This window comes from Fukomys damarensis, unplaced genomic scaffold (assembly GCF_012274545.1).
Source record: "Fukomys damarensis isolate Sample0158 unplaced genomic scaffold, DMR_v1.0_HiC HiC_scaffold_17, whole genome shotgun sequence".
NCBI classification, from domain to species: Eukaryota; Metazoa; Chordata; class Mammalia; order Rodentia; family Bathyergidae; genus Fukomys; species Fukomys damarensis.
In genome coordinates this window covers 27,040,425-27,052,707 of record NW_022900929.1, presented here as the reverse complement: position 1 = coordinate 27,052,707, position 12,283 = coordinate 27,040,425, and the positions used below count along the sequence as shown (strand labels likewise).

At 45.0% G+C, this 12,283-nt stretch overlaps 1 protein-coding gene across 1 annotated transcript in view; it reads right to left on the bottom strand.

The window, feature by feature from the left end:
- Abca13 (ATP binding cassette subfamily A member 13) overlaps positions 1–12,283 on the bottom strand; it is a 337,625-nt gene that overhangs the window by 111,112 nt on the left and 214,230 nt on the right. The window contains exons 45-47 of the mRNA XM_010624894.2: positions 10,490–10,566; positions 5,034–5,110; positions 1,584–1,702 (exon numbers count right to left, since the gene is read on the bottom strand). Of these exons, the coding sequence (XP_010623196.1) occupies positions 1,584–1,702; positions 5,034–5,110; positions 10,490–10,566 (273 nt within the window). The remainder of the gene's footprint in view (positions 1–1,583; positions 1,703–5,033; positions 5,111–10,489; positions 10,567–12,283) is intronic.

The following is a 12,283-nucleotide window of genomic DNA, read 5'->3' as shown; positions in this document are numbered from 1 at the left end:
AATCCCACACTCACTGGAAAAACTGAGACCCAGGGATTCATTCATTCATTCCCTCAACAGACATGGGCCGAGGACCAACCATGACACTGTGCAGCATGCATTTCCAAGCAAGCTGGTGACCACTGAGATGCACCAGAGCCGGTGCATCTCCAAGTTCTGCACACACAACTTCCTAGCTCTGAAACAATGCCAACAGTCAGGGTCAGGGAGGAAGCCAGAGACTCCAGGGTGGGGTTCAGGGTCCGAGGGGGTGGCAGCAAAGAGCTGCAGGCAAACCACTCAGAGGACAGCCAGGCCAGTGTCTGAGGGACGGTGACCCAGGGGCATGCTGGCCTGGGCAGGGGATCCAAGGTTTCCCACAGAGCCCAGGGTGCTGTGTGTGGGAGGCAACATGTAAAATGCGGAGAGCTGGAGACAGTATGGCAAATGTCACTGAGATTCGAGGCACAGAGAATTCACCCCCTTGCACGGGTACACCCTTTCTCGCTGAAGGAAAACAGGCACGGAGCAAAAGCTTTCCCAGAAGTTGCCTAGCAGGAATTTTAAGACAGGAGCTGCGCAGAAATTCCAGAAAGGCCGTTATTTCATTATGCTGCCGCATCTGCTCCCAGCCCTGAAACCAGTGAAATCGCTGCGGGGTTCCTGCCATGGCCACGGACGGAATCCTACTGAGAGATTCCCTAAGGCTTCAAGACTGGAAGTCCGCAGAGAGGAATCTGATTAGGGCCACAGCACACACGGCCCCAAGACTTTGACAAGCACCAAAGTGAGTGTCAAACTTCTGAGTTTGCAGGACCATTAGCATTTGAAACAATGGCATCCTCAGCCCTTGTATCTGTGGATCCAACCAAGTGTGGATGGAAAACATTACGAATAAATAGACTGTAGCTGGGTATATACCAGACTATTTTTTGTCATTCTCTAAATAACACAGAGCAATGACTACTTATGTCGCATTTCCATTGTATTAGATATGACAGCCATCTAGAGATGATCTGATGTACACAGGAAGTCGCATGTAAATTCCACGCAGAACATGTTTGCCGGCATAATGCTTGCCTCCCTTGTGTGGGGTTGTGCATGTACATAACACATCTTAATTCCTTCTTAATTCCCTTTCTCTCCTCACTCCCTCCATCTCTTGGTCCCCTTCCCCTTTGAGAAAGGTCTATCTCCCTACTTCCTATTATCTTTCATTTTGCTCTTTTACAGTTTGGGGTTCTCATATAAGAGAAACCACATGACGTTTAAGCTTTTGGGTCAGATTTATTTCACTGAACATTATGGTGTCATGTTGCATCCATTTTCCCACAGACGCCTCGTTTGTCCCTCTTTATGGCAGAGTAGTGCTCCATTGTGTGTAAACACCACACTTTCCTCATCCACTCTCTGTTGGTGGACACACAGGCTGTTTCCAAGATCTAGCTATGGCATGGATGGACCCACATGGATCACTGTAGTATCTGTCTTCATCTCTTACAGAAGATACCTAGAGGGTCCCTGAACCCACCCCTATACTCAGGGGCGACTGTGATTCAAAGACAACAGAAAAGATCCAGACCCAGGGACAGTTCTGAACACACCTTGGTTTTTCAGATGGCACCAGTAAGTCCTGCTCCACGGGGAATTCGGAGAGATTAAACAGGGTGTGGCCCAGGCGGTTGGTCAGGTAGGCAGCCCCAGCGCTTCTATTTGGACACATCTGTCATTGTTTCCAAAGAGATAGAAGAGAAAGTTTCATAACTTACAAACGGGCCTCTTGACATTGCTTTAAACTAAGCGTGACTTTCCCTAGCTTTCGATGTTTAATAAACTATGTGTTCTGATTTCTGAAATCTCTTCCAGAGCCTCCTACATCTGAGGATGGTGCAGGAATTCCACAGTGACCCTGGCAGTCAATTATATCTGAGGACTTCAGATCCTTTACTGTGCGTAAGTTTGGGGAGATTTGTAAGATCTAAAAAGGGAAAAATGTTTTCACTGGGGTGATCTTGGGTTTGACAAAGCTGACAGGGAGACAGAGGCATCCACGGGGAGGAAGGGAAGCAGAGCATTCCCAGGCATGTGTTCTTCTCACAGATGTCTAAAGTGGAACTTACACGGCCCCTCTCCATGGCTCAGGACAGTGGCAGCTTGGGGTCTGACACAGGAAATGAGTGCCAAGCAAGGGAGAAGGCCGCAGTCAGCCCTGGAACCTGCAGAGGGCACGCACATCACAGAGCAGTGCAGACTCTGATGAGTGCAAAGCCATTTGGGCCAGAATAAGGGAGAAGATAATGTACAGAAAACAGATGCTCGGGCCCTGCGCCTTCCCTTCCAGCTCTGGAAGCGCCTGTCCTCATCTGCAAAGGCAAAAAATCTCTGGTGTGAATAACCTGCAATAATACAGAAGATCCTAATGAGATTACTGACATTGAGAAATGGGAAGAAAGGAGCTAAAGGTGTAGGGAAGGTGGGACAGGTAGGGGAAGGGTGAAAAGGGAAAAGAAAAAAATGTGAGATAATGAAAAGATGGAAATAAAGTGGTTGTAGATGGGGAGGGGAGGAGGGGGTGAAGGGAGGGCAGGGACAAGGGGAAAAAATGAGAACCAAGACTTGTCATGTAGAGGTACAAGATCCCAACAATGAATGTAACTGTACTGTATCCCGAAAATGTACCAATAAACTCAATTAAAGCTGAAAAAAAAATAAGAACAACCTGATCTAATGCATGGGTTTGCTGTTAATTTAGAAATACATTTTTTAAGAGTTTAGGAAAGGTTTTAGAAAGGTTCTTCAGGCTGAAGGTGTCACTTTCAGACCCCTGCTAGGCAGGCCTGGGGGAAGATGTGCAAAAGAATAACCCTTGCTGTCAATTAGAGTTAAGCCAAACTGGAAACATAAACAGAGTCAAATCGTTGTTGCCAGAGGCAGTGGTGGTGAGGACAGGGCATTGGAGAGACGTGGGTCAAAGTACACAAATCATCAGTCAAATGGGGGAAATAAGATTTAGAGGGCTAGTGTGGGACACGTGGTGACTCAACTTGAAAACATTGTATCCTAGGCCAGGGATTTAGCTCGGTGGTCCTGCCACCTCTCAAGCACAAGGACCCAAGTTCGATCTGCAGTACTAAAAAAAGAAAAGAAAAAGAAGAAAGAAAGAAAGAAAGAAAGAAAGAAAGAAAGAAAGAAAGAAAGAAAGAAAGAAAGAAAAGGGAAATGAAGCTTAAAATAATATTGTCATGTTGTTCGGCTGTCACCTGAGTAAACTTTGGAGCTTACAAGTATCATCTCAGCACCAGTCTATCGACAATTAACCAGTCCCACTGCCCTAAGGCTACCTCCAGCTATTTAATCCATGCATTCTGTCTGGCAAATTTGGATTTAGCCATTCTAAAATCTATGCATGTATTACAACTTCACAGTCTACAACACATAGATACAATTTCTACTTGTCAGTTAAAACAGACAGGTAGAAAAATGATTCCACCAAACCCCAAGTATCATGTTTAGGATTAACATAACCACCTTTAAATCTTCTCTGCTTCTGGCATTTCTCCCTCTAACCCATCAGACCACTGCATCAAGATGTGTCTTTCTAAAACCCTATTTTTATTCTGCTGAGTCCTTTGCTTTACCCAGCATTTCAAAATCGTATTTGGCTAGAGAATTTTTCACGTGAAACCTTTTATTCTTTCATACATATTGCTGAAGTCTTGCAGTGCATGTAAGTTAGATGCGATTTAGGAACACAGACATAAAGCATTTTGATATTTGCTCATTTATCCCTAAATCACTGACACGCAATCTAATCAAAATAGACTTTGGAAGCTGGTAAACAAAAGCTCCTCGTATAATAGGATGCTTAAATCAACGGTGAAGAATAAAAATGCAGAGAAACATTACAGGCTTATGAGTGCACGGAAGAAGCAAAACAGAGAAAAACAAATAGTTGTGTCAAAAAAAAAAAAAAAAAAAAAAGTCTTGAGCAAAAGCCAGCTGGTCAGAGCAAAGGAGCTTCAGGCATAGTGGAGCCGATTAGGCCCCACGCCAAGAGGACCCCGGGAAGCCGGCAGCCCCTCGGCCTGCAGCTCTTGGTGGGGGCTCCAGGTGATAGCTCTCCTGCATCCCCAACTTTGCTCTCGGAGAGGAAATCAGACCAAGCTCTGCAAAAGCAAACCTGCTGCAGAATTCATTAAGAGGAAAGCATCGCAGGGCCATAACTAGAAAGGTTCACAGACGTGTTCTCCATGCGGCCATGTCCCTTACAGATCCTCCACTGAGATTTTTTTCTTTCCCTTTTTTTTTTTTTTTAGGTAAATTACAATTGTCACTGCGGATGGGCTGTAGAAAACAGGACTGTGTCTTTTATTAACTAGCTTTGGAAACTCCCCTGAGAGGCGCTTCAATCCATTTTCCACATTGATTTCGGTGTGTTCTCCTCCACAGACCAGGCAGCGTTGTCCTTCACCTCAAGAATGGAGTATTAGTTGAATGTGGGAAGCTGAGGCAGGAGGGTCACTACAAGTTCAAGGCCAGCCTGGGCCACACAGTGAGCTCAAGGCCAGCCTGAACTATGTAGTGTGACCTTATCTCAAAAAAAAAAAAAAAAAAAAAAAAAAAAAAAAAAACAAGTGAATCAGTCATAGTTAGGGATCTCAGCTTTTATTATCCAGCTCTCAGAACTCAAATAAAAATCTGATGAATGCCCAGAGGTCATCCTGCCCTGAAGGATGAGGCAAAGCTCCCCATGGGACAATTCCAGCTTCTATCAATGGAAGCTGGCTCACCAGCCTAAGGCCTGAAGGGGACCTGATGAGCAGGTGCAGGAGGCCAGGAGTCGGGGGGCAGCGGGCAAGCAGAGCAGAGCGCTGCATAAGTAATGCTCACTTGGGGGATGAGGTGGGGAGACATTCCCTGGCAGCAGCCAATCAAATGAACCAAAAAGTCATAGCAACTTGGAAAACAAAAACAAAAGACTTTATGGTTGGAGTAAACCCATTTTTTTCTCTGAAAGCTTTTATTTAAAAGATCAAAACTGCTGCAGAACTCACCAGGCAGCCACACGAATCCTGGAACTCTGAGGGAGAAAAGGGATCCCTGCGCCAACATGAAGACTTCATCCTAAAGAATGAAAGAGAGACCTGGAATGACCACCTGGACCCCAAAGCTATTTCATTTCCATAAAAGCGGGTTGCAGCATAGGAGAACACAGCTCACAAGACAACCACCTCCCACTGCCGCGAAGGCAGAGCTCTGACGTTTGTTTTCTCCGCAGTGTGAGCTGCTAATGTGACGACAGTGTTTTATTTCAGTGCTGCTGTTTCCATTACAGGATGGGATGCTCACCCAGCTTCCTGTGCTGAGTGTGACCAAGGCTCCTGAGTTTCCCGAGGGGCCTGGGCTTGCTGGGGCCCAAGGCCCATGGCTTATGACCAGGCGCCAAGAAGCCATTCACTGATGAGCCCAGCTACCTTTCCATGGCTGACACAGTCACTTGATTATCATGTGCAGAAAAACAATGCTTATGGCTCCATTTTGAAGAAAGCCAATGAAATCAAAGGTTAGGAAAGTGGTACAGCCGTGGGTCAAAGCCTTTTCTATTACAGAGCTTCCCTGTAGCTGTTTATCCTTGGGGGCTCTGTACTTCCATTTTTTTTCCCAACATGAATAAATCAAAATTTACTTGAATTATCGTAATTATTCTTAATTACCCAAACACTGGGAGTGAACAGAGCAAACTAACCTTTACTGGATTGTAGGCACCGGCTCAACCTTAAACCCTCTCCCCTGCTCTGACTTTCAGAAGGAGGAGCAGAGTTCTGAGAGGCTTGGCAACTGCCCAAGGCCACGCAGCAGAGACCGGGCCAGCTGTGCTCCGAGCTCACATTCATGGTCCTGGTACGGCAAGACTGCCCATACTGCCCCAGTTTGGACAAGGGCGGCTCAGCAGAGGAAACTGGCCATTTCCCTTAACCGGGTTATTAAAGTCTACTTCCCACAGAACTGTCTGAAATATCAAACGTTTTTATTTTTTGGTACCCGGGGTCGAACTCGGGTCCTTGCACTTGTGAAGCAGGTGGTAAAACCATGGAGCTGAATCCCTGGCTGAAATATCAAACATTTCAAAGCCTTCCCCAAGTCTGACTTCCTTGGTTGGTCCGCCTCCACTGGAGACTTGAGTGTGAGATTAGAAGCTAATGTGGGAATGATGCCTCAGGGAGCTCTGCTGTACCGATTACTGCTTCTGCAGAAAGAACGCAGACTAGCACAGTGAGCATGTATAAGTGAGGCCACTGCTTCAGAAGGTTCTTCTGCAATTCCACACCTTTGGTATTCTGGCCCTGCTCCCCTTGGCAGAGTGAACGTACACGGCCATGAGCTTTTGCGTCACGAGCCGTGACAGCGTTGGACTGGTTCCCGTGTACTGAGTGACTCTTCACATCCGACATTTTTTATGTCCAAAGCCTCACCATGAAGCTGTGAATGTGTCTGTAAGAGGGACAGGCAGATGGGAGGACAGGTGAAGAGCTAGAGGTTTGTGCCCGTTTCCCTCCTGAGTCTAGGAACAACCTAAAAGCATGCTTCGACTCAGCAGAGCACCCCCGACACAGTCCACAGGAAACATGAGCCACGAGGCTGTTCCAGAGCAGTTACTTCACAAACGAGGTTACTTGGGCCCCAGGATTTGGAAATGCTGGGCTACACAGGTCTCCCAGGTGCACTGTAGTTTCTAGCCAAAGCTCATAGGTGGGCTTTTGGGAGGAGACAGGATCAGGACTGGTAGTTGCCTTGCTGTGAGAAGGTGGAGTCTGATGGAAGAGGCCTGGAAGGGTTCATCTCTTCCCCATTTTTCCCTTCTCTCCCTCTTTGCTTCCCCGCAACCATACAGTGGGTGAGCAGCTCTCCTCTGCCATGCCCATGCGCCACCCACCCTGTCTTGGAGGCAGGGGACCAGGGGCTGAAACCTCTACAAACTGAACCAAAATACACCTCTCCTTCCTTAAACTGTGGGTGTTGGCTGTTGTGTCTCAGGGACAAGAAATGACTAAGACCCAGACAGCCTATAGTGCCTGGCAAATCTTCAGATAGGCAGAGGCTGTGAGTGCATCTCTTAAGAATGGTGCTCTCTGCAAGGAAAACTTTCCAGAAGGGACCCAAATGACATCCAGAGGTCACCCTCTTGCTGGGGAGTGCTGCTCTGGAAACACAGATGCCTGCACAGGCAGAGAATGCTCCAGTATGCTGCCAGTCACACCACAAGTGAGGAAGGTGGTGGGATTGAACAGAGGCCCCCCGGTTCTGGAGGTGCATTCTCCACTCTGCTGTGTGATGCCGGAGGTGACCGCTCTGTGTTGGACCTTTGCTCCCCACCTTCAGGCACCTGTCGGCACCCCTGCAGACTGCAAAGGTTTCATCTCCTAGCATTCACCAGGCTGAGGATCCCTAGATCAACCCAGGCACCAGGAATAAAATAAACTTTACACATCTCCCCCAGTGGCTTTTTAGGCTTAACAGAAATAAAATACCTCGTAAAGACTACTCTTTGTTCTGTTTTAAAACACTGACAAGGATGGAGGTGCGGAGAGACCATGTTGTCCCTGAACCAATAGGGGGAATTCGTCACTGAAGTGCCACTCAAATGAGCCTCATAAGATCAAATGACTCATGGAAACCTACTCACGTGCTTGTCATAGTGGGCAACATTAACACATTCTAAGACTCAGATTATGCAACATCCCCTATTATGAGAAAAATTAATTTCAGCCAGATTTGCACCACAGTTGGTTTCCCTAGAGTTCTTCCTCATCATCCACATGAAAGATAGGCAAAAATCCCCGGCAGCAACCCTGGCTCTGCCTCTGAGCTGAGTGTGTCTACAGTGCAGTGACCCACGGACAGAATCCAGTCTGATGCTTCAAAATGCTCACTCTGAGCTGACTGCTAACGTCTGCTGGGAAGATAAAAATGTAGATGTCACTGAATTCAGTAACAAATTGTAATAAGAGAGAAGAATTTGCTGAGGAAAATCCTTTGGCTTTGATCTGGGACCCTCGTGTGAGGATCCTGTTTGTGTACTAGGGACATAAATGATTCCACGTGCTCACAGCATCCTTACGTGCAGCGGCCGAGTGGCCCAGGCTTCTGTTACACTATTTCAGTCTGGATCTTGAATGTCCCTCCAAGGTCTCAGATTCAGAGGTGGGACTGGATCATCAGTGGATTCGTTCATTGAGGAGCTCATGGCTGAAGGTGCTGTCAGGAGGTGGAGCTTGGTTGGAGGTGGTTTGAGGGGTGACCTGGAAGGGTGGGCTCTTGTCCCTGACTCCGTTCTTCTTTCTCTCCTTCCACTTCCTGACTGCCACGAGGTGAGCAACTTCCCTCCTCCAGATCCTTCCCCTTCTATTTTGGAGCCAGCCAACCATGCAATGAACCCTCTGAAATTGTAAGCTAAAATAAAGCTCTTCTCCTTTAAGTTTCAAGTGCCAAGTATTTTGTCCCAGAGATGAGAAGGTGATCAATATGCTGACCAAGAAAACGGGTACAAATAGTGACAAAACAAGAAGGGCAGGCTGTGTGGGTTTCACAGCGCAGGACACAGGGCAGGAGCCCACACGGGATAGTGATCAGGCTGGGCATAGGGAGAGAGACCTGGGGAGAGCAGGAGGCAGGGAGTCGGGGCCACTGCTGTGTGCTTTGAGTAATGAAACTTAAATAGACCCAAGTAGTGTTCTGCTGTCCTTGACACAAGACTGCACTTTTTGTCCTTCCTTGTGAGGCGCTAGATAAGAGAAATATTTTTCCTCTGCTAACTGGTCTTTTGTTAATGCAACAATGAGCCAAAGAGGGCCCCTGGAGGTCCGAGGTTCCATTTCAGCCCCTCAAACTGATGTGATTTGCATCCTCCACGTCTCATTAGAAGGGGAGGGAAATCAAATCATCACCACTGATCCCTCGGTTAAATGAATTACTTTGTTTATCGAAAGAAGACTAAAGGGAAGCTACATAATTAATAACCTATTAATTCTTCCATACCGAGAACATTAATAGTTATTCAGTCTCAAACAAATTACCAGCATGACAAATGGGAAAAATATGTCACCACAAATTAGGAAACATATTTCTAATATTGCATCCTTGTATGGATTTCTGTATTTATTACTTTAAAAAATACACTTCTATCATTCCATGTATCACTGTGGCTTTTCATCACTTGCCTCATTGGCTTTATCCAGAATTGCGAATTTCTTCAGACTGGGTCATACACATTTTATTAATCTCGATGCCTACAGCAGAATTTCACTTAGAGTAGATCCTCAGTAAATAAAAGTTGATCGAAATAGGAGCAAAAACCTATGTTAAAAGGCATGCACTAGCAGGGTTTCATATAAAGATCATCTCTACATTATCATTTTCAAATTCCAGGATGGTCATCTTCACAGTTATTCACCACATGCTGACTCACTGACCTTTCCTATTTTTAATGCTTTAAAAACTTTAACCGACACCTAATGACCATGTTTATTTGCCATGTGCATTGTGATATTTTAATGCATGTGCACATTGTGTAATAATCAGATCAGGAAAATGACCACATCCAACATTTGAAGTATGTATCATTTTTGTGTGCTGGAAAAAAAATGAAACACTTTACACTAAGTATTTGGAAATATTCAAATAATTGTCAGCCACAACACTAGAAGTTATCCCTCCTGTTCAAATGCACCCTGTATCCACTCACCATCTCTCCATCCATCCTTGTCACCCACCAAAGCGTGGGTACCTATCCCACTGACTGCTTCTGGGATGTGGAGCCCACCTGGATGACCATCGATAGATGGACTGATAAAAAAAACGTGGCGTGAAATAAATCGGGCACAGAAAGACAAATAGCACACATTCTCACTACTTATGTGTGTACTGACCTCTTACGTCTCTTAATTTAGAAGAACTGTAGTTGTTATTCACACATGGATAAGAAATTAATGTACAATTCAGACTCGATTGCTACTTGTTCCTTTTAACACTAGGGCTGCTTGTCTTTGTTTCTGCTGGGCTGGGGAATGGAATCCAGTGCTTTGTCACTGAGCTGTATCCTGATTCTTTTATGTTCCACTTTGAGACAGTCACTGCATTGAGCTACACTCAAATTTTTTATTTTCCTGCCTCAGCCTCCCAGAATGCCAGGATGACAGGCAGGCACCAGCTAGCTCTGGGTTTTGTGAAGCAAACTGAATGCTTTTTTTTTTTTCTTTGCAATAATATACAACATGTGTCTGTGAAAGGGGGAAAGGGGCAATTTGACAGCTTATTTCAGGTCATTTTATATGATGATACCAGTAGACCTATTCAGTAAAACCCACTTGTCAGGCTAACATTCATTTCATGGAATCTAAGTTTGCAACATGAGCTAACCCATCTCAGAGGGAACTGCCCTCCCAGCCCACAGTGCCACTGTTTGGAGTCTTCACTTCTGCAAGGGTACCTGCTACTTACAGATCTGAGTTCGGATCAGCACAGGGAGGATCCTGATCTCCAAACTTCCGCAAGAGCACATGGGTGAGGTCCATGTCATCAGTCCCACTGCTGCTTGTGTAAAGGAAATAAAATAGAAAGGTTAGCATTCCCCACAGAAGACCAGGACCTGAGTCGGACCTCACAGCATGTCCCTGTCAGGCCAATCCGACCGCTTGCTGGATCCACTAGTTGCTTAGATGAAGCAAATTTCCCACTGCTTCTATGGCAAAGCCACATGAGCAAGTACAAAATTGAGAAACCCCTTCAGAGCAGTGTTGTCACCACAAACATGCATTTTCATATGTTCACGTTCACAGTATATCATTTGTCTCATCTTTTCACTTAATTTTGTAACATAACCACCTTTTCACTTATGGCATGGATTTACAACAAATTTTAAAGGCTATATACTATTATATTTCGTTGATGTATTAAAATTAACAAAACTATTCCCTAAATTTTGGAGCTCTGCTTTGGTCTGATATTAGTCCTGTTAAGCATCCCTGTAATTGGAGCTGGGGATTTGGCTCACTGGTTCCACCGCCTGCTTTGAAGTGCAAGGTCCTAAGTTCCATCCCCAGTACCCCCCAAAAAAATAATAAAAAATAAAAAAATTCATCCCTGCGATGAAGAATCGTCTTCTATCTTTTGCTCTCTGTATCTCAGCTGCATTTACCTAATAAAAGCCTTCATTGTGGACTCCTGTGTGTTGATGTGCTCTGAGTTATAGTTTGTATCCTGCTAGCATAAGTCTCAGAAGTCTATTAGTAGCTCAAGGAGAATCACTAACTCCCGGGTCGCCAAGCCTGAAAGATTTTACTGAAGAGACTATAAGCGGTAAGATATTTGTGTAGCTGCAGAGATGATTTAGAAACAAACACTATATTCAATTTCACACATTATTATAAGAAAGATCTTGGGTTGAGAAAAATTAGAAGGAAAGATATTTAAAACCTCAAAACTGAACTGTGCATTAAAGGGGCTCATTTCAGTCAATGAAATTTCTGAATTGCAATGCTTCTAAAACAATATAAATTGACTACTTTCTAGAACTTGTGTCATGCCGTTTACAAGTATTGTTGAGGGCACACTGTTAGGAACACTTATCCCAGACATAAAGAAGAATGATGTATAATTAACCTTACCAATGATTTGCATATAAATGGTGTCCCCAAATCTTTTTGGAAGGAGCTAGTATGCAAATTAAGCAACATATGTAAGTGTTTTCTTGTAAAGAACTTACAATATTCCCCTCTTTTAAGAAATGTAAGCAACTTCAAAGTAATATTCAACCGCTGATCTTTTTATCTGATTTGCTTTTTATGGGGGAATGGAAGGCTGACTCCTATCTTTCCATACTGCTGTTAACAATCAAACATGGGGGGGTCTGAGCTGTGTGGGATCCCTGCACCCCACATTCTGCAGCACAAGTGCAGGGCCAGGGGAAGAAAAATGTCCTTATTTTTGCAGAGACCAATACAAGTGGTAGATTATCATTTTCCCGATGAGCTCTGTAACATACCAATCTGACACTTTCTCTGCTAAAAATTTATCATCTGACCAGTTCTCCCACCTCTGGGTATGGATCCATGGGAAATGCAGTCAGTCCAAGCAATATCTGGCTCCTGTACTGATTCTGGCTGGCTTCATTCACAAGAACTAAGATAAGCAATCCAATGAGTGCCCATAAATGGATGGATAAAGGAATATTAAGCCCCAGAGAAAAATGAAATATAGTCATCTGCAACAAAATGGGTGCAACAGGAGGATATTTTGTTAAGGGAAA